This window comes from Trachemys scripta, chromosome 11, assembly GCF_013100865.1.
Source record: "Trachemys scripta elegans isolate TJP31775 chromosome 11, CAS_Tse_1.0, whole genome shotgun sequence".
Lineage (NCBI taxonomy): Eukaryota > Metazoa > Chordata > Testudines > Emydidae > Trachemys > Trachemys scripta.
Genome location: NC_048308.1, coordinates 18,435,964 through 18,458,981, shown reverse-complemented (window position 1 = coordinate 18,458,981; position 23,018 = coordinate 18,435,964). Strand labels below are relative to the sequence as shown.

The following is a 23,018-nucleotide window of genomic DNA, read 5'->3' as shown; positions in this document are numbered from 1 at the left end:
CTGTCTCTCACCCACAGCCCTAAACCAGTGAAAATGCAATAGTGGGAAAGACTACATTTCAGAGTGTCTAGGTTTTATGAAACAATACTAGAGCCAAAGAAACAAACCTTTTAAGAAGTGTAAGAGAAATAAGCTTTTTCTTTTCAATTATACAAACATTTGTTCATTTAGCATACTTATCTGACCAAGACAAAAATCAAGAGCATGATGCCACAAACAGCATGATAAAAAGGCCAGAGATTAAATCAAAGGCAGGCACTATGCTTGGGAGAGAAATGGAATCTTTAATTAAAAATTATTGCTATTTCAGAAACAAATCAACAAAATATAAGACCCTTCACACACCTGAGAAACAGAACACATATTCGTAAACCAACAACACTTAAAGGCTCTCCCTTTACTAAATCTAAACTGATTATGTGAGCAGAGAAAAAGCAGAGTTTCATAAAAGTGATCGTGGGTAGTTCTTATCAGTAAATTACCCCAATTAGTCAAAATGAACTTATACAACTTTATTTAAAATGGTAGACTGATAAAGCAAATGAACTAGGTACCAGTAAAATAAAGCCCCTTCATTTATTCACTTTGCCTTTGCCCACTGGGGCACAAATTAAATGTGGACACTTTCCTCTTAAAAAGTTTAAAAGTGGTTCTTCTAGAAAAAAATGAGTCTATAATGTAGCATCGAGGCACCATGTAAACTCAAATGTTTGTGTCTAAGATATGAAATTTGGTTTTAAATTAAATTAAACAAAGAAGATTGTGAAAGATGTGCATCTGAAGTGGTTCTTGACTTTTCTCCCTGTATTTTGCCGGCTTTTGTCGTCTTTGGGAAGGAATGGGAAGATAGTAGTGGAGTTCTTCTGATGTGTTTTCAGGGTATGTCTACACTGCAACTAAAAACCTGCCGCTGGCCCATGTCAGCTGACTCTGGCTCGCAGGGATCAGGCTATAGGGGCTGTTTAATTCCAGAGCAGACACTTGGGGTCGGGCTGCAGCCTAGGCTCTAAGGACCCTGTGAGGTGGCAGAGTCCTAGAACACAGGCTGCGGCCCAAGCCCCAACGTCTACACCACAATGAAACAGCCCCTTAGCCCAAGCCTGAGCCAGCTGGCATGAACCAGCCACAAGTTTTTAATTGAAGCGTAGACATACCTTGAGAGTCTGCTCACAGACTGACCACCATCTTTTTGCTCTATGGTGATGGGGAACAAATGAGAAACAGCTCAGCAGGGGGTCTGATCTGGTGACAAATGCCTGGAAATTAAGCTCCCTAAAGGAGAGTAGAGAGTGAGCCAAAGCAGTGCTGAGAAACACTGGACTGGTGCCGGTCCCTGAGATCTCCTTGACACAGTTTAGGAAGGCAGCACGCTGGTCCCTGGTATCAAAAAGGTTGAGAAACATTGAGCTAAAGGATCTTGATCAGTGATTCTCCAAACTAAGCTATAGAAATGTTGAAGTGGAATAGATAAGGTGAGAGCACTCAACTGACTGCTCTGTTTGGATCTCTAGAGCCATAGAATATGGTACAAAGGCAGATGGATGTGACCAAGCCCCATGGACATGTCTGAGTTGAATAATCTAAACTTCATCTGAGCAGTCCAAATGTCAGATAAGGAAAGGAAGGATGATCCAGTGGTTAAAACACTAATGTAGAACTTGGGTTCAATTCCCTACTTCATCACAGACTTCATGTGTGACTTTGGGCAATTCCCTGAGGCCTGGGTCTATATTACAAAAATGCTGCCAGTTTAGTTGTCAGGCTACAGTGCGAGGAGGCACACCTCACACACCCTAACTGGCCACCCTCACAGTAGATGCAACTATACTAGCAGAAGTGTGTTTCTGTTGGCATAGCTAAAGTCGTTCAGGAAGGTGATGTAGCTATGCTAGCAGAACTCTTTCTGCTGGCTTACACTGTATCTACACAAGAGGGCTCTGTCCATACAGGCATGCCAGCCATGGCTCTGTAGGTATTCAAGACCTAAGCATGTCCCTCTGCTTCATTTCCCCCTCTGTAAAATGGGGTACAATAGTACTTTCCTATCTCACAGGGATGTTGAGATGATAAAAACATTAAAGATGGTGATACTCTGACATTATGATAAGAAAGTCCATACAAGTACCTAGGTGATCTAGATCACGATCCAGAAAAAGTTTATGATGTTAGCTTAAGTGAACAGGATATTATATAATTTTTACATCTACACGATTTTAACATGTTAGGCTACACATTTTATTACAGTAAGGGATAATGAATTAGCTACTTAAATATTACATACTGACTCCAAAAGCTAAGTTTCATAATCTCTGCTATAGCCATAATGATTAGTATCAGGTTTTGGATGCCTGTTACATAGGCATTTTTTCTATGGCTGTTTTAAAACAATCCTGAACTATGTTTCTTTCTCCACCCCCACATAAATCCTTATTATCACGAGTTTATGACTTAACCATTAAAAACTTTTCAGGGCAGAAATTTGCCACACACACATTTTCCTAGTGAAAACACAGCACATGGTGCTTTATTAGTACTGAAAGGACCACCAGTGGCAACATGCAACAAAGTGAAGGGCCACAGCTAATCTGCATATAAATGGTGCAATCTGGTAACAGTCCACATGATTCCAAGCAGTATTTCATCTATTTCCTAGCCTTTCTCCCTTTCACCGACAATCACACCATCCCCACTACGTGACTCATTTCTTATGTGAGGTTTATCTTGGTCTTCTCCCACTCTTCCATCCTCCAGTCCCTTTTTCCTTAGTCCCTTCTTTATGAGTCTATAAGAATGGAGAAAGTTTAAGGCCAGAAGGTATCATCATGATCATCTAGTCTCTCCTGCTGCACATTGAGGCCACAGAACTCACTCACCCATTCTTGTCACAGACCCATAACCTCTGGCTGAATTACTGAAATCCTCAAATCATGATTTAAAGACTTCAAGTTACAGAGATTCAACCATTTTACACTACATTAGAACCTCAGAGTTTTGAACATGTAGGGAATGGAGGCTGTTCATAACTCTGAAATGTTCATAACTCTGAACAAAACGTTATGGTTGTTCTTTCATAAGTTTCCAACTGAACGCTGACTTAATACAGCTTTGAAACTATTATGCAGAAGAAATATGCTGCTTTTAACCATCTTAATTTAAATGAAACAAGCACAGAAACAGTTTCCTTATCTTGTCAAATCTTTTTTTTAATTAAACTCCCCCCCCCTCCCTTTTTTTTTTTTTTTTTTTGAAGTGGTTTACTTTTAAACACAGGACTATATTGCGTGCGTGTGTGTGTGTGTGTGTGTGTGTGTTGGGGGGCGGGGAGCAGCTCTGTTGCTGCCTGATTGCATACTTCCAGTTCCAAATGAGGTGTGTGGTTGACCGGTCAGTTCGGTGACTGGTGTTTGTAATGCTGAGGTTCTACTGTAGTTTAAACCTGCAAGTGATCCATTCCCTATGCTACCGAGCAGTGTTTCTCAAATGTTTTGTGCTGGCGACCCCCCCCCTCCCCCCGCTTTGGACTCAAAAAATTGTGCCACCTCCATCCCACACTAACACTTGAAAAAACTGCAACCCCCCTTCCTAAATATCATTAAGTAAATTATGAATAATACTCAGGACTGGCATGAGAGGGTGGCAAGCAGGTCAATTGCCCAGGCCAAAGCAGGCCCTGCGAAGCTAAGTTACATGCCCAGCCCTGGGCTGCAGGGCTTGGGCTTGTGCCCTGGCTCAGGCTTTGACTTGAGCCTCACCGTGTGGGGCTGAAGCATGTGACTTAGTTTCAAGGGCCCCCTGTGGCGTGGATCCCTGCTTGCCACCCCCTAATGCCAGCCCTGCACTTGTGACCCCCTAAATCCATCCTGTGACCCCCCCCAGGTTGAGAAACACTGCTGTAGAGGAAGACAAAAATAACCCTAGGATCTCTGCCAATCTTGTAACATGGGAGACCAGAATTGCACACACTATTCCAGATGAGGTGTTACCAGTGCCTTGTATAATGGTACTAACACTTCTCTCTCTGTACTGGAAATACCTCGCCGGATGCATCCTAAGATTGCATTAGGATTTTTCACGGCTGCATCGCATTGGTGGCTCATAGTTATCCTGTAATCAACCAATATACCTAGGTATTTCTCCTCTCTGCTGCTTCCAACTGATAAATCCCCAGCTTATAGTAAAAATTCTTGTTGTTAGTGCCTAAGTGCATGACCTCGCACTTTGCACTATTCAATCTCATCCCATTTCTATCACTCTACTTTTCAAGGTCATCCAGATCTTCCTGTATGATATTCCGGTCCTCCTCCATTTTGGCAATACCTCCCAACTTTATTATTAGCAACCATAAATGTATATGAATTAAACTTTTTTTTTTTTTTAAATGCCACTGAAGGTAGAATTTCCTATTTAAATTTTACAAAACCAGCATAGGCAAAAAACAAAATACTGAAAATATTCTGAACAGAATATTTTCTATTTCTGGTAGAATATCCTGTAATATTGAAAATTAAGGCCATAATCCTGTAAACGCTTCAAAAGGTACATAAAGTTACTCACAGGAATAATCCCATTGACTTCAGTGGGCCTACGCTGGTTTACAATTAAGAATACACAAATATTTGCATTTTTATTGAACTCAATGATAAAATCTGTGTCATTTCAAAACAAAGTTGCGCCAATGTTAACAATTAAAAGTTATTTAGACTTTCAATATGTAAAGAAAGTCACTATGACCTTTTTTAGATGTACAGGCCAGGATTTTATTTATTTAGTTGTTTTAAGATTCTATCTCTCCTAAACCTGTATTTAGGCACCTCAGACTAAGATTTTCAAAAGCACCTACATGACTCACTGGCACAAGTCTCCCTGTCTTCAAACTACAATCCTGATAGAGGAGTGTGGCCCAATGAAGCAATTCAGTTTCTTGACTTGCGAGAGTCAATGTGTCAGAGGATGGTGTTGGTTGCACATATAGCACGGGCTATTTGTTTTGTTTGAGTTTTTGCTGTTCTCACAGTGGGAGGTTAATGGGGACCTGGACTTGCCTCTTTCACAAGAGAGAGACAATTAAAATTCTAAACTTCTCAGGAGAAAAGAAATCTATACAAAATTAAAAATTCTATAAATAATAAAGAAATAAATACATCTACATTAGTACTTTAAGAGTATAAAATGGGAAAAAAGTAAAGAACTAGCAACATGTAAATAAAAAAGGTTAAACTTAAAAATAAATTGAAATTGAAAATTGATTAAAAATCACGCTCTTTATCCATCCTGCTACCTGTCAGTGGTGACTCAGCTTGTTAAGCAGCTGAGCATAACTCTGCTTGGTTGTTTGGCACTCCAGTCTTTGCTGTCACTGAAATCATAACCATATCACCATATCCTGCTGGTCACAGGAACACTAGGCAGCATATTACAAAAGACAGTCATGTGTGCAGCACTCTACATTAAATCTGAGGCAGACTGAGTAATTCCCCTTCAGCCTGCATGGAAGGAAGAAGTGTGTGAAGTTCTCCCGCCCTGACTTGGAGTTCTGGAACCCCGTGCAGTGATTCCCCCTGAAAACCAGGGCTAGGTGTATCTACTCATTTTTTTTCCAAACTGTGCATACAGTAGATTCACTTACAGTAACTCCTCACTTAAAGTCGTCCCGGTTAACGTTTTGTTTCGTTGTTACGTCGCTGATCAATTAGGGAACATGCTCATTTAAAGTTGCGCAATGCTCCCTTGTAACATCGTTTGGCAGCTGCCTGCTTTGTCCACTGCTTGCAGGAGTCTCTGGAAGAACAGCCCCTCCTCAAGGGGATTAGAACTAGGGGGGCTGGCAGCCCCCTCCCCCCCCCAATCAGCTCCCTTAAATTCCCTGTAAGGTATATGGCTCAGCAGCTGCCCAGCTGTCCCTCCCGCACTGCCGTGCTGCACCTGCCCTGCCCTCTGCCTTGGAGCTGCTGCCAGGAGCTTCCTGCTTGCTGGGATGGGAGGGGTGGGGGTAAGAGAGGTGCTGATGTCAGGATGTCCCCCTGCTCCTGCCCCCAGCTCCGTACCCCCTCTCCACAAAGCAGAGGAGGGGGACAGGGCTCAGGGACAGAAAGGAGGGAGCTTGCTGGAAGCTGTTGCTTCCTGTCTGAACTGGCTAATCTGCTTAAAAGGGCAACGTACTTGAAGTGCGGTCAGCGTAGTTAAAGGGGCAATGCATGTCTCTCTCACTCATGCATTCTCCCCCCCCACCACACCAGCACTTTGGAAAGTCAGCACCTGTGCAGTCGTGCATGTGCTGTCAGGAGGAGGGAGTGGTGTGCTCTAGCTGGATAGCATTGGCTCATCTCCATGTTCAGTTTTTGCAGGGAAATGTTTGCAGCTACTGCCCTACATCTATTGTGTTTCCTCCCTCCTGCTTCAGTCCATGCTGCCTTGTAGAGTGTGAGGCTACATTAACAACAGCGTATTAACCCTTGAGAGCTCAGCTGAGTGCTAGTTCATCATTTAGCAGCAAGGCGTTCCCTGGGAAATATCCCACCCTCTGACTCCACCATCTCAACCAAGCTTCACAATCATTCATTGCTGTGTACAATATTAAACTGTTTGTTTAAAATTGTTTAAAAAACTTATACTGTATATGCATACAATGTCTTTTGTCTGGCAAAAAAATTTCCCTGGAACCTAACCCCCACTATTTACATTAATTCTTATGGGGAAACTGGATTCGCTTAACATGGTTTTGCATAAAGTTGCATTTTTCAGGAACAAAACTACAGCGTTAAGTGACAAAGGGTACATCTACACTACAGCGCGGAGTCGATTTAAGATACGCAAATTCAGCTACGTGAATAGCGTAGCTGAATTCGACGTATTGCAGCCGACTTACCCCGTTGTGAGGACGGCGGCAAAATCGACTTCTGCGGCTTTTTGTCGGCGGCGCTTACTATCACCTCCGCTGGTGGAGTTAGAGCGCCGATTCGGGGATCGATTGTCGCGTCCCGACGGGACGCGATAAATCGATCCCCAAGAGGTCGATTTCTACCCGCCGATTCAGGCGGGTAGTATAGACCAGACCAAAGAGTCCTGTGGCATCTTATAGACTAACAGACGTATTGGAGCATAAGCTTTTGTGGGTGAATACCCACTTTGTCGGATGCATGGGTATTCACCCACGAAAGCTTATGCTCCAATATGTCTGTTAGTCTATAAGGTACCACAGAACTCTGTCACTTTTTATAGATCCAGACTAACATGGCTACCCCTCTGACACTTAACGTTAAGTGAGGAGTTACTGTATTAGTAACCTCTTTGTTGCCAGCAAAAAAAGTTGTCATTATCCAGGAGTTATTAATAAGAAACAGCCAGGTTTGTGGGGTCCAGGGAAGGAAGTGCTGGGAACATGTCTTCTCTGGCTGCAGATGTGTAAAGGGAAATCATGCTTCACCAAAGCCATGTTGACACTTCCCCAACATATTGTGTTTATCTAGGTGTCTGATAATTCTGTTCTTTACTATAGTTCCAACCAATTTGCCAGATACAGAAGTTATGTTTATGTCCTGTACTTGCTAGGATCGCCTCTAGAGCCTTTAAAAAAAAAAAAAAAAAAAAAAAAAAAATCGAAATTACATTAGCTATCATCCAGTAATTTGGTACAGAGGCTGATTTAAGCAATAGGTTACATACCACACTTAGCAGTTCTACAGTTTCATACTTGAGCTCCTTCAGAACTCTTGTGGGAATACCTCGTGACTTAATAACTGTTTAATTTATCAATTTGTTCCAAAATCCATTCTATTGATATCTCAAACTGGGACAGCTCCTCAGATTTGTCACCTCTCCCTGTTGGGTCGGAGGCAGCAACAGGGGAGCATGAGTGCCCATGGAGCCATCCAATATTCTTGTCCCTGTGAGCTTGAGTGGAGGCTGTGGGGAGGGCAACCATGCAGCTCTGCAGGCCCCAAAACACCCTTGTCTTCCTGAGGAAAGCCTTAATACCTGCACTGCAGCCTCCCTCCCCAATGCTGCTCTGCCCACAGCCTCCCCACCCAGCCACAGCACCAAGACTCCAGCAGGCGATGCGGGCTACCCAGCCCCTTACTTCCTGTATGGTCACCAGGTACAGGGAAGGAAGCACTGGGATGTGCCAACCACTTCTTTCCTTGACTGCAACCCTGCTAATCTACCTGCGGCCAGGGGCTTCCTTCCCAAAAAGGGAACCGTCTCCAGGCCTGTGTATAAGTGATGTAAAAACAGGGATTCAGAATTAAAGTTGAAAAAAAATTGTCATTTGTAGGTGGGTTCCTTTGTCATAGTGCCTCAAAACAGTGTAAAGTCTTTCACATAGCAGCCTAAAATAGTTGAATAGTGGAATAAGTGCAGTTTAAGCAAGATTTCAACCTTAATTACATAGCCTTTGCTTGAGTGTTAAGCCAGAAGTTATTTTAACAAATTTATTGTAAACTACTAAATATGATGCTTCTTTCTGCTTTTAGAGGCAGAATATCTCTAACACTTAATATTAGCTAATGATATTTTGAAAATGCGGAGAATTTTAATAGAGAAGAAATATTTGTTTTGAGATTAAATAATATGTTTGAATTTATTGTTAGGAATACCTATTTCTTAATAGAACAGATAAGTCTCCTATGTTCAAAATTATATATGTATTTTATCTTTAAAATTATGTAGTGCAAGTCATTTTCAAATATAAACGCTATCAGGTAAAGCTAGTTCAGTGTAAATGATTTGATACTGGGCAGGTTTTAAAAATTGCTCATGAGGATCCTTGCATAACCATCAAGTATTTGCTACATTTGCTTTTATCAACCAAATAATTGTATTCAGAATAAATTCATCATGCAACTAATTTAACTTGTCTGTCTAAGTGAAAATAAGATGCACTATATTTGCACCATCTAGTCTCAGGGGCCACATTTCAATTATTCTTCCTACACAGCATAATGACATATAATTAAGTTGTAATCTTGCCAAGACAATTTTACACATTTCCTGTAAATACGCAGATCAAAGCAAACTTATTAGCAGTTAAAGCATCTATCATCCCCCTAAGCCACTAATCAGTCCGTGGCAGCAGTGATAACCTGCCAATGTATATATAATACCAGATGCACTAAGATCACAACTGTTTTCTCTGGGTTCCATTTTTAAAAAGTCATAAGCTGTTTTACTGGATTTTAGTAAGACCATTTAGGTTACAGGCATAATTTATTATGATTTACATTTTATTTCCTCATATGTTTCTCCATAAGGCTAAAATTAACTCCATGATATGCACTAAGTATACAGGTATTTATTCTGTTCTGCTTTAAGTAACCTGCACATCTGTTCACACTGTAATGTTATAAAGGTAATAAGTTATGCAACTAACCTTCAGGCTAAAATCCAAAATATAAGTCAGAGCAGTATACCTACAGTAGTTTGATTTTAAGAATTTAAATATATCAGTTTTTAAATTCCCTCTCATGAGCAGAAGTTGCTGTAGGAACCTTGCCACTGGGTGAAAAATTAAAACAGCTATTCATTAAAGAACTGATGTCCATTCTACTTGAGAAACTTGCTAAAATATACTAGTTACGAATGTAGTACTGTTTCCTCTTGACATTTAGCTTGTTTTGTAATAACAATCTAGGATCCAAATATATTCCTGAGCTAGTGGAGAAGAGTCTGATTGTTCTTCTAAATAGATTGAGTTTCCATCTATGGGATGCATCAACCACCTTTTGTATAAGACGCTCTACAGCTCATTCCCTAGTCACTCAGAGAAGTCCAATAGGTTCACTGTAATAAGATCACACCCGTTTTGGGATTTAGTACATATATATCAAAGAAGAAAATACTCAACACACCATATTCACATTTATGGTTTTAAACTTGCTGATTTACCATATCTACAAGAAAGTGCATAATTTTATTAAATAGAATCTTTTTGCTTAGATTTTTAAAAGCTAACTTAATTAATTAAAAACCATACCTCACAAAATAATGTAAGCTTGTCATCTGGTAACAAACCATTAGCTTCATCAAGTAAAAAATCTCTTCGGATAAATTTTTTAAAACCCCAATCCTTGCCTTGCACAAATCGATATGCTCTTTGGCTTTCTGGTGAAAGAAAAGAAACAGAACAGGTATGCTCAAGCAAAACAATTTGTTAAACAGAAAGATAAGGGGTAACTGAGCTTAAAAAAAAAAAAAAATACTGAGAAAGCTTAAGAGTTAAATTGATTTAACTAAAGTCAGTTTAATATAGTTCATGTATTGTGTCATTTGTTAGAAAATCCTAAACAATATTTACTTTGTTTTTAAAACTTCTCCAGAATAATTTTTGCTATATTGTTGCCTAGAATTGTCTAGAATAATTTTTTGGACTAAATCAAGGACTATTCATTTAGATAGTTTCTCTCTAGCTAATTTGTGTAGTCGCCCAAGCTGGTTGGGAAAAAAATTTCAATCAGACAACTCTGATTATTCAAAAGCAAAATTGTTTGTGAGAAAGGGTTGGTTTTGGTGAATTTTAAAAAAAAAAAAGTTTTGAAATTGTCAATTTGTTTTGACAAAAACAAAAAAGTTCTGTTTTTCAGGTCAAAATGACCTTTCATTTAGATATTTTAAAATTATTTTATGATCAAATATAGAACAATGAAAGCAGTTGTTTTGATTTTGAGGTCTCAACTGATCATTTGAATTTTTTAGATTTTGGTTCATGAATTTTCAAGATTTCAAGTCTCTCCCTTTTGGATCAGGAAAATTTTTCAAAATCTTGAAAACAGTAATGCAAGCTTTAATCTTAATTATAAATCTATTGAGGTCAAAGATTGCACAGGTGTAAATGAGTTAATGAAGGCACAATATGGTGTGTAGAACCTGTAGTACTGGGAATAATGAACAAGAGAACTTTGTTTGCCTCTCAATAACTATATTGAGTTTATAGGACTGGCAGTTTGAAAAGCAATCATATGATCTGAAGTCAGACGCAAACATGGAAAGCTCTACCCCTACACCACCAAATGCCACTTTTCACTTTACCCTGGTATTAGTTATCATTCTGAACACACTGAAGATCAGTATATATACAAGCCAATGTTATTCACTTTGGTAAACATTATGGCCAAAAAGGCTTACCTGGATCTTATTTAGGTATCAGACATCCTAAATGTTTTAGTAATCAAACCTTTGGTATGTAAAATTACATACCAAAACACCCTAAGTTATTTAGATTGGAAAGCCAGGCACTTGAAAGTGAGGAAATGCCATAAATAAGGCTCCATGGACAACCTGAATTCTCCCCTCTTGGGCATTATTATACTGTTTTTAATTCCATGATCACATACTATTCCCCCCCACCCACAAGACCCTGTCCCATTCAGTGCATAAGGCAGTTTTTCAATATTTCTTTCCTCATTGCCCAATGCCTTGTTTACTGCAACAATATTGAAATCCTTCACTGAATACAAAGTTACTCATTTCTTCATGGTCTTTTCTAGTGTCCTCATCACTGTAGCATCTGAAAGTCTCTCAAACATTTATTCATCTTCACATTTTCTCTAGAATCCCCATTTCAGATATGGGGAAACAGACAAACCAAGTGACTTGCCAGAAGCTATATAGTGAATCATCAATAGAACAAGGACTAGAATTCATGATTTCTTGAACCCCAACAACATGCTCATGCAACCTCTCCTCTGGACTCTTTCCAATTTGTCCACATTTTTCCTAGAAGTATGGCACCCAGAACTGGCCTCAGCAGTGCTGAGTGGAGCATAACAATTGCCTTCTATGTCTTACATACAACACAACACAGAATTATACTTGCCTTTTTTGCAACTGCATCACATTGTTGACTTATTCAATATGTGATCCACTATAACCCCAGACCTTTTTCAGCAGTACTACTTCTTAGCTAGTGATATCCCATTCTGCAGCTGTGCACTGGAAATTTTTCCTTCTTATGCATAATACTTTACACTTCAATTTCATCTTGTTGATATCTGACCAATTCTCCAATTTTCAAGGTAGTTTTGAACTCTAAACCTGTCCTCCAAAGTGTGTGCAACCTCCCTCAGCTTGGTGTTCTCCACCAATTTTATAAGCATATTCTCTATCTCATTATCTAATACAGTAAGGAAAATATGGACTAGTACCAAACCCAGGACAGACCCCTGTGGGACCCCACTAGATATGTCCTCTCAGTTTAATAGCAAACCATCGATAACTACTTCAAGTACTGTCTTTCAATCTGTTTCACAACCACCTTAGAGTAATTTTATCGTGATTACATTTCTCCAGTTTGCTTATGAAGTTAATATGCGCTGTGTCAAAAGCCTTATTGAAATCAAGATACAGCACGTCTATACCTTCCCCCCGCCCCAGCCCACTCCCCTTCCACTAGGCCAGTAATCCTGTCAAAAAAAGAAAACAAAAAGAAAAAAATTAGGTTGGTTTGGAATTGTCAAGAACAAATCATGCCAAGTTGGCTAATATTTATCACTCTATTATCCTCTAGATGCTTTCAAATTGATTGTTCAATAATTTGTTCCTGTATCTTTCCAGGTATCAAAGTTAGGCTGACTGGGTTTATAATTCTTTGGTTCCGCTTTGTTTCCTTTTTTAAAGATAGGCAAACATATAGTACCTTTCTTCTATCCTCTTGGACTTCTCCCATCCTCCAGGAAACTCAAATATAACTGCTAACATTACCAAGATTACTTAAGTTTTTCTAAGGACCCTATGGTGAATCCTGTCAATTTGAATACATCTAACTTATCTAAATATTCTTTAATCTGTTACATCCCTATTTTGGCTTGCGCTCCTTGTTGTTATAAACCCCTGGGGGGGGCACGTCCTGCTCCCAGCACCGGGCGGAGAACCAACCCCTGGCAGGAGCACTCACCACACTTGCAGCCTCGCCGGCAGGCTCCTTTCTTCCCCACTGCCTCTGGCTGGGCTGGCGCCCTGGGAAAGCCCAAAGCCCCCACACAGGGCACTGCCCAGGAGGAGCCGAGCACTACATGTGCCAAAGCCACCTGGAGCCCCACGCAGCACTGGCATGGGGGAGCCTCTCTGCCCCTCAGATAAGCGCTGAAGTGGGGGGAAGCGATTTCCAGCCTGTTCTTGCCCTGAACTTGCAAGCTTTGCAGCAGTTAAGTACCTTATCACAATTTACCAGTTTAGTGAAGATTGAAGCAAAATAGGCATTAAATACCTCAGCCTTTTTGATGTCGCTCATTGTTAGCTCTCTTTCACACTAAGAAGAGAACCTATGCTTTTCTTCATCTTTCTCTTGCTCCTAATATATTTATAGAACCTCCTCTTAGTGCCTTTTACGTCCCTTGCTAGGTGTAACTCATTTTGTGCCTTCGCCTTTCTGATTTTCTACCTACTTGCTTGTGCTATTCTTTTCTACTCATCCATAGCAATTTGTCCAGGTTTCCTATTTATATAGAATTCCTTTTTGATTTTCAGGTAAATAAAGAGCTCCTGGTGGAACCATATTAGCCTCTTCCTATTAAACTCATAGACTCATAGACTTTAAGGTCAGAAGGGACCATTATGATCATCTGGTCTGACCTCCCGCATGATGCAGGCCACAAAGCTGTCCCTACCCTTTCCCTTGACTCTGCTGTTGAAGTCCCCAAATCCTGTGGCTTAGAGACTTCAATTAGCAGAGAATCCTCCTGCTAGCGATCCCTGCCCCATGCTGCGGAGGAAGGCGAAAAACTATTGAAAGGAAAGACAGGAAGAATAGGGATAGTTTCCCATTGCACCTTAATGTTATCTTCTTGAGACACTGCTCCCTTTTAGATTTCCTTCCCCTGGGACTTTACTCACTACTACTCTGATTTTTTTTTTTTTTTAAAACATTGTCCTTATTCTGATGTTCTCCCGTCTACCTTTTCTCAGAATCATGAAATCTATTAGTTCATGATCACTTTCACCCAAATTGCCGTCACCCTTCAGATTTGCAACCAATTCCACCCTGTTAGTCAGAATCAAGGATAATATGGTTGTCTTCCAGATACCTGCTACCACCTTCTTGAAGCAGGAAGTTGTCCCAATACAATCTAAGAATGTACAGGACATTTTATGTTTTGCTGTATTACTTTCCCAACACATGTCTAAGTAGTTCAAGTCCCCCATTACTACCAGATCTTGTGCTTTGGCACTTTCTGTTATTTATTCTAGAAATGCCTCATCCACCTCTTCCTCTTGTTCCCCCCCGCCCCCTTTTCTTCTGGTCATGTTGATTTGCCAACACTAATAGCTGGTCATTATGATGTAGAAGGCTTGACATACAGAATAATCAAAACTGGCAATTTATTTGGTTACATTTTGTCATATGCAGGTCCTCAGCCAGTTTCAGAAATATCAAGATTTGTTTTAAAAACAACTTGCCTCTCCACTCAAAAACCAACCCAATAGTTCTGAAAAATTCTGTAGTCTTAAAGGTGCCACAGGACCCTCTGTTGCTTAGTACTGAAAAATGTTAATTTTTACCTTCTTTGGATAAAAAGAAACAGCTTTGAGATGCCTGGGAATTCTGAAAAATACTTCAAGAATTACGTCCTACAAAAACTTTTATAGTGTGTATGTGGAGAAGCCTTCTCAGAACTGTGCCGACATGAAATCGTTAGTGATTTTTTTTCAAAATAAATCCATCTATAACAAAGGAGTGCCCAATTCCTACTTCAGCTATCTTCATTTGACAGCTCAGTAACTTTTATAATATGGTAAGGTAAAAAACTGTAGCACTGTCAGTCAAAATAATTTAATGAATACAAATAAGCTCAAATATAAAGTTATAGGAATGTCTAATTTCTTTCTTCTGCAGTTAATTTTATTTTTGTGGCAACACTGGATGGGAAAAAATTGAATACGGCAATAGAATTGATTGCATGATATAATGGACTGGGAAAACTAACTGCCGTCACTTATGGTATGATTCTATAAAATCTAGTCAAGCAGCCACTACCATAGAGTACAGAAGCAGAGGCAAATTCAACTGGTATAATGTTAATCTGGGCCTCAAGAGGCAAGAGAATAGTGGAAGATTGCCTGCAGACCTGTTGATTTGCCAGGCAGCAAGATGTTGTCCTCCTTCTTAGCCATTTAATAATATATTGTTAAACAGAGTGGATAAAAGTAGTTTAAAATATATTTAATTGTAAATTATATTTAAAAAACCCTCTAATTTAAATCATGACAATAAGCTTAGGGCTAACATAGGTTCTCATAATTTCAAATTTAATTTAAATACAAAAATAATATGAAGCAATACATGTTTGTAGTCAAGTTTTAAAGAAAATCAAACCATGGAACTGGTGGAAGGCAGTGACTAAGCACCTGGAACCAGAGTAAAAACTAGCCTTTGGCAGTAGCCTCTACTGCAGGTGCAGAGAGAATATTTTCTTCATTTCAGCTTATTCAAGTAGTTCAGTTCAATGATTAGTACATGCAAGGTTGAGGAACTGATTGAGAGTTGAAAGTCAAAAAAGCTTGTTTTCCTCTTCTAATCTATGAATAAAAAACTAGGTCTGAGGAAGAGATCTACTAGTTCTAGACACTGTGACCAGAACAATCAGATCACATTTGTTCCTTCTGGCCTTACAGTCTATGAGTTCAATTCAGTAACTACAGAAAATACTCCCTTTGTTTAATAAATCAGTTAGTTTTAAATGCAAAATGTATTTTAATAAACCTTTTTCTTGTCTATCCAGCACATTTAAAATAGTTTTATTTAACTAAAAGATTTTAAAATGCTGTTTTTGTGCATTTCAATGAATTTTCATCCAAAGAGAGCTTGCACCATTCACCATTTAACATAAATAAAAAAAATGTAAATATCAAGAATCTAAATGAGTGTATGTCAAGCTATAAAATCGCCTAAATAAGTTTGTATAAATAGCATATCCTCCTGGATAGCAAAAAGTACCAAGTTTAGTGTAATGGCTACATTTAGTTGTAAAACAACCATGTTTTAACGGATATCAACCAATGAAACTCACCCTCTCTTTAGTGAAATACAAAAAAGTATAGATGAAAAATAAGATTAAAGTCATTTAAATCAAGGTTTCCTGCTCGCTGATTTAAAGAATTTAAATCAATGATTTATACTGCTTTGATTAGAGTCAATCCTCTCAACTTTAAGGTACCTTGGGGCATGTTTTTGATTCTTCTTGACCAACATCTCAAAACTCATAACATTGTAAAACTTCAATCACAAAATAACTTCCAGAAAGAGGAAAACAAAACAAAGGGTGTTCAAATTAAATATCTCTAGAATCAGCCTAGCAATAACCTCCAACTTCATAAGTTAAAATTAGAAAGCTATCTACATAAAATCAGCAACCAAAATTAAACTGAAAACACAGCAGTTTGTTAGGGGTTTACAATACTGGAGAAGTAAAGTATCAGAGGGGTAACCATGTTAGTCTGGATCAGTAAAAAGCAACAAAGAGTCCTGTGGCACCTCTCCTCCCTTGGTTTTCACACCTCAACTGCTGGAAGAGGACCTCATCCTCCCTGATTGAACTGGCCTTATCTCCAGACTGATTCTGGCCTGCATATTTATACCTGCCTCTGGAAATTTCCACCACATGCGTCTGACGAAGTGGTATTCACCCTCGAAAGCTTATGCTCCGATACGTCTGTTAGTCTATAAGGTGCCACAGAACTCTTTGTTGCTTTTTAGAGAAGTAAAGCAACATGAAAATAGTTACTACACTAGAATTTAAAAAATTAAAGGATCAGTTCTTTATCCATTCCACACACAATTCCCTTCATGTCAAGGAGAATTGTGGACAGGGCTCTGCATCTTTAGTCAACATAATGGATGCCTAGAGCTTGGATAAATACAACACAAAAGGATGACTAAGGCTAAATAAAAATAAAGCAGCTCCAGATTCAGGAGCCAATAGGAACCTAAATAAAATAATTAGAAAGGCAATGAAAACAAGATTCAAGAGTACAGATATTCGACCATAGGGCCCAAAAGTGTGTCAGCTGTGGACTCTAAACTTAAGAGTTGCCACTACAAAAACTGCAAGGGGTGGGAAGTTTGCTTATTTCTGATTTTCAAACTAGAGTAAAAAACCCAAAACACTGGCTTCAGCATTTCTTGCTTGTCAGTGTTTAAAATAAAAAGTGAGTGAAAAGTAATAGCTCTCTCACAACATATGATCCCTCTTCACTTCTTATTTGAAATGGATACATCTTTTAGACATCATGAACTACACCTTTAATTAATTGCATGAATGGATAGGGAGATTGTATTAAACTAAATAAAGAATGTTATCCTGTCAACACATACAGGAGTAAACTAGAAGGCTTAAAGGGATGGAATATGTTGTTTCCGCCTATGGTAGACAGGAGAGGAAGAACTAGCTCTGGCAGGCATATAATTTGCATATTATAATGTTACCCCAAGGCACATCTGTACAGGGTTCTATGTTGTATTATTTGGGGCCTGTGTTCTGTTTTTGGAAATTATGTAAGTAATGCACACAGGTGTAGTTATGTAAGGTGAGAAATTACAGGAGGTATAGCCTGAGGAGTCTGGGTCATCCTGAGATAGAAAACAATAAAGACCCAAAAATTCAAGTAAGCCCAGTGGTTCTGGTGTGCTCTGAATTTCCCATCCAGAGATCTGCCAACCTGTGCAGACATCATTTTTGAGTGTCTGAACATTTAAACAGTTAACTAACTGCATTGCTGCACAGTCTCATCATATTTGGTGTTTTTCTTAAGCACTCCAGCTCCTTGAATCGTGTAGTTACAGGAGAATCTGAACTTTCATGTAAAAAAAAGTTTCTAGACCTCATCCTGTGAGACAAAATTTTGAAAACATGAAACCAAAGGCTCAAAAGCAAGAAGGCATATATACGAAGAACCCCATTTTTTTTTCTTTTTTAATCTCATGATCTTTTGGGGACCTGGCTCATGATTTCTGAAAGCTTGGGACTGACTATACTGCAACTGGGAAGAAGTAGACCAAAGTTTAGCGTTTTCCACCCGCGTGTAAAGAGATGCCAATAAAAAGTATTTCAACGTAATTAATATGGAAATCGATCAGCAAGTGTCAGCATATGATCAACAATAAGTAAATAAATCCTCTATAAAAAGAAACAAAATTAGGGGAACATACAACAGAACCCACTACAAGAGCCAGAAAACAGAATAAAGATTGAATCTGAAATGACTGTGGTTAGCAATCTATTATAATTTACGAGATTAGCTCAATGTTCATAGAGGTACAAAATATGAAATAAGTTTTTTTTTATATTGAATGAAGATCATATGAAGATCTTAAACATTAGATACTTTAAAGTTTGCCTCAGTGTTTAATTCTCTATTTTAAAAGTAAAAGTAAGTTCATTTCAGAGTTTAATTTCATGGGGATTTCCTTAAAAGCCTGCATTTCACCATTTGTAATTCCACTTACCCATTGCTTTTGTTTCTTCTCTTTTAGCATTCAGAAGAGAAAATTTGAATTTTGCTCTGACTTCACTTTTTGGACAACTGACTAAAAGCAAATATAATGACAGGTAGTCTTTGCTTTCATCATCTAAACCCTTTGGGTTTACTCTCAGGCACCTGAAACAAATGTAAAGGACTAAATTTTAAACTGGACAGAACAAATTTAGAAACATTTTGATAATACATCATGATGATGTACACCAACAAGTTAATGTTGCCCTTGTATTTCCCTCCCCCTTGATGATTGCTGTAACCATGACTTATCTGAAAAACAGTAGATACTCAGTGTTATAAGCCTTTCAGAAACTTCTCTTGATTCAGTGTGTAATATGTTACTTAACTTTTCAACCCCTTAAGTTAAAGGGACCACAAGCAATTGACAAAAATAAGAGATCTTACCACTTCATTTTGTCATTTGGCCCTGATGAAAATGTAGAACTCTTTAAAACTTCACCCATTTCTTCTCGGCAAAAACTGAAGTTATTAATGGTCCACATGTAGGAAAATTTTACTACTTTAACCTGAACAAAAGATGTAGAAAATTACTTCAATTTGATACTTCAGTTTTTAACTCACTTGTCATATAGGTAACTGCAACCAATGAGAGAACTAGTTGAATTGTCAGCACTGTTCAAACTGTTAAGAAAAATTTGTCTAGACTGATCTTGTGAAAAGAAAAACCCAATCACTGAAGTTTGTATAAGTTACCTGTGTGTAACACCAGCTTTCGGCCACAGGTCCACTGGACATCTCTCCAGGTGGTGGAGGGGTGGGGACTCTCGACATTGCCACCTTTATTGCAGATTTACAGTATCAAGGCAGCAGTCCACACTTCAGCAATTTTCCTACAAAAAAAATAAGATTACTATATTTAATAAAATGGAGTGACCAAATAATAGTTTAATGGGGGGGAGGGGGGGGGGAGAGAGAGAATAAGCTTATTACTACATTTTGGTACCCCAGCTATTTGTTTTAACTGTGTAATTTTGAAATTCTATTAAGGTAAATTACTGAAAATATCAAAAGCAACATCTAGCAGAGAAGGCAATAGTTTGTGTCTAAATCTACACTAGCTAGGTCCCATACACTCATTGAGAAGCACATTTTACCCAAAGATCTGCAAGCTGGATCCCAATGTGATATTTAGTTTTAGAACAGTACAGACAACCTATATATCGTACATCAAAAATAATTGTGCTATTAGAACATCGCCATTACCCCCTTGACCCCCCAGTCATATTATAAGCCTGGTGGACTGGGTCTTTTTGTTTGTAAAGCGCCTTGCATGTTGTATGCAATACATTAATAATGATAAAGTGAATTGAAAATGCCTGTGGGGCCACAAATTGTGGCTGAAAGGGATTTTGGTCATCTGGGGCCACAAGAGTCAAATGGTACAGGGATCCTTAGAAGAAAAAGTATGCTATTTTAAAGAGTAGTATTTTCTTCATACTTTTATTAAGTAGAATTAAAAGGACAAGGCATAAACTCAATTTTTTCTAAACGAAGTAGCCATATTACTGGCAATAAGCCATGAGCACATCTGTATGCAACTGCCACAATTATTATGTAGTTGGGAGCTCATTTAAGTGCCTCCAAGGCATAGCATAAAATGTTCTCGCTGTAATTTACTCTTATATCTCAGTATCATGCTTTCTCCAACATACTAGAAGTAGAGACAAACTGGAGTTTTGTAAAGCATGTTCCTACAATAAAATATTTTAGAAAATTTTTCTCAGTATGTGAAGCCTCTTTTAACCAAGTCACTAACTATCACTGAAACTAGAACGTGACCACCATACTACAGGTGTGATAACCACAGGCAGTTTTGTTTCTCTAAATACCAGAATTATTTAACTAAATACCACAAACATTTAATATACAAGAAAGACTTCACATTTTCTGATAAAAGGGACTTAAATAAGTTTACCATATTTCCCCCAGTATTTTAGGAATCATGATAAATATGGATTTTTGCCTAACTTCAAGTATATCTTATCAATTTTGTCCCAAAAAATCAATTTTTTAAAATTGTTTCAGTATGGTTTATATATAAAGCAACATGGCTAACTCTTAACAGAAAAAGCATACATATTTGTATTAAAATGGTAATGACTGACTACAATCCAGATTAAGTTCTGAAATCTTATTTTACTCACGTTTGAGTCTAACAAGTAACTAAACACACCTATATTGACAATTATTGCACTGAATAAGGAGAAAGCAGTGTCTTGCAGATGGTACTGAAACAGGAAAAAAAATGCATGAAATTTTCTGTAAGTGAAAAAACCAACACCATCATAGTTCTGCCTGCTTCCCTACTAAATTTTAGTATTGTCAATCCTTTCAAATTAAAAACACAAATTTGATTAGTTGTGCCATTTAGTTAAAAAATACCAAAAGAGTCCCCCCTCCCCCCTTCCTCCCTCCCCCAGGTCTGTTCCCTTCTCTTTCTTCTTCCTACAGCTGTCTTCCTACAACTAAGCTTGAATGTCCCCCCCCCTCCCCTCCCAAGCCACAAAGATACTGGGCTTACTGTATCTACTCACTGATTTCTCAAAGAAGTTACTGGTCTGGAATTCAGAATGAAGTCTGCAGAAACTGAACCCCTCTCTACTACATGGAGTAGGGCTCTGCATTTCTCCAGCAAGACCCAGCCTGGGATATCACAGAGAACCCCAGCAGGTCTGTTACAGAGATGGATTAGGGGGAGGGAGTTGGGCCAAAAGGCCCCTTATCACATTCTATGGTGGTGGCAGTTATCCATGCTGTATCTACTGTCTTCCATTGGCAGCCTGAGGGGAGGCAGAGACTGACCAGTCAAGAGCATAGCTGCTGTTGGAGGCTCTATTGACTTATTATAAGCATGATCCTCCCATAGACACATTGGCAGCACTCCCTTCATGGTGATGAGAAGGAGTTGCTTGCCTCTGAAGCCAGTTTTCCCCAATCCTGCCCAAGAGCAAAGAATTGGGTGACCCAACTCAGTCTAGGCTGTGAGGGGGAACTATGTGCTGTCCATAGAGCAGGCTGAGCTCCAGGAGAGAGAGATTTCTTTTTGCCTCTGGCCTTTTCCAGCCTAGCTCGTTCCCTGAAGGGGCACCAGCTGCTGGAAATGCCTGAAAAGGGGAAGCAGTGCTGAGGAGACAATCTTCCTTAAACACAAATCTACTGGGCACAGCTAGGAATTAGATGACAAATGTTGTCCCAAATCGTTAGAAATTTGAACAAAGTTTGGAATTTCCTCTCAAAAATTCTGCAGCAGCAAGGTCTGGCTAGATCACCACGGTAGGCAAGTAAGCCTGGAGGGAATTCAGGGAACAGGACATTCCCTTCCCGCCAGCGGCAGATACATTTGTCTCTGTCCTCAAGCTGAAATCAAGCTGATGCACCCATTCTAACAGATCTGTGGACCTTTGAACGACGAAGATATTTCCTTCTTCTCAGCCTCAGCAATTTTCCTTAGCTGTGCTCACTGCCAAATTCTGGTCAAATAGTTATTCTGCTTCTAGTAACCAGAAATTTTTCCTTCCCCACACAGGACAAGTGGTGGTAGAATCTTCATCCCTTTCACATTCCCCTAAAACCCCTGGCCTTGGTTTAATTTTCTTGGCCAGCAGTGCCATCAACAGAAGCCCCCCATTTCATCCTACCCCTCATAATCCTTTGCAGCAGAGACAATGCAGCTTCCCTATGTAATCCTCTATAAGAAACTGGAGCCCCAGTATACTGAGGGGGAGGGGGAATATCTTCCACAAACACTTCTGGAATTTAAGATTCCAGGAAACATGCTACCACCAAGAGAGGAAAGTCAGAAAGTGTGTCACATCTATATCCTTTGATCCAAAGTAACTAGCTTCCTCCCTGCATCAGTCTTGGCTCAACAGTTTTTACCTCAAAAGCAGCAAAAAGTAAATGCTGCCATGCTTTCCTGCAGCAGCATAATCTTCACCTCCCTATCACAAAGCCAGACTTTCAGTTAGCTTTTTCCAAATCAATGTGTTAATGAGATTTTTTTAAGTTGTACATGCAGCATACAATCTCAATTTTATTGCAGTACATTTTTACTTGGGTATTACTTTGCTGCTGATTGTAGTTCAGCTATCAGAGGATCATCTATGTCTGTCACTCATTTTAGATACTTTTTAACTCTCAAAACAAGTCTAGTTAGCATTTATAAGAGTCTAAAACCTAAACTATCAGATGTTAAGTACCTTAAAATGAGCCACAGCACACGTGAAATCTTTATGGAAAAGAGTTATTATACATCGTTCTAAATGGGATTACATGCTAGACCTTCTAAAGTTGTATTTCAATAATATAACATTTTAAATTAGATGTATGGATACCTATTTAAATAATGGTCCTCCAATAATTTATCCTTTAACTATTCAGATCATACTCCACTCCTAAGCACAGAATAAAGCTTACTGAATACCTATGATTTGAAGTTTACTTACATTGTCCTCTCCAAAAGTTAAGCAGTGAAGAATGATTTAGGAAGCCTGTTGAGGACCAGTGTTTCAACTACCCACACCTCTTATCCTGTA

At 39.0% G+C, this 23,018-nt stretch overlaps 1 protein-coding gene across 1 annotated transcript in view; it reads right to left on the bottom strand.

Moving 5' to 3' along the window:
• SPOPL (speckle type BTB/POZ protein like) overlaps positions 1 to 23,018 on the bottom strand; it is a 65,119-nt gene that overhangs the window by 13,758 nt on the left and 28,343 nt on the right. Inside the window, exons 2-5 of the mRNA XM_034785368.1 lie at positions 19,177 to 19,313; positions 18,868 to 18,989; positions 18,434 to 18,585; positions 9,971 to 10,098 (exon numbers count right to left, since the gene is read on the bottom strand). Coding sequence (XP_034641259.1) covers positions 9,971 to 10,098; positions 18,434 to 18,585; positions 18,868 to 18,989; positions 19,177 to 19,254 — 480 coding nt within the window. The 5' untranslated portion in view covers positions 19,255 to 19,313. The remainder of the gene's footprint in view (positions 1 to 9,970; positions 10,099 to 18,433; positions 18,586 to 18,867; positions 18,990 to 19,176; positions 19,314 to 23,018) is intronic.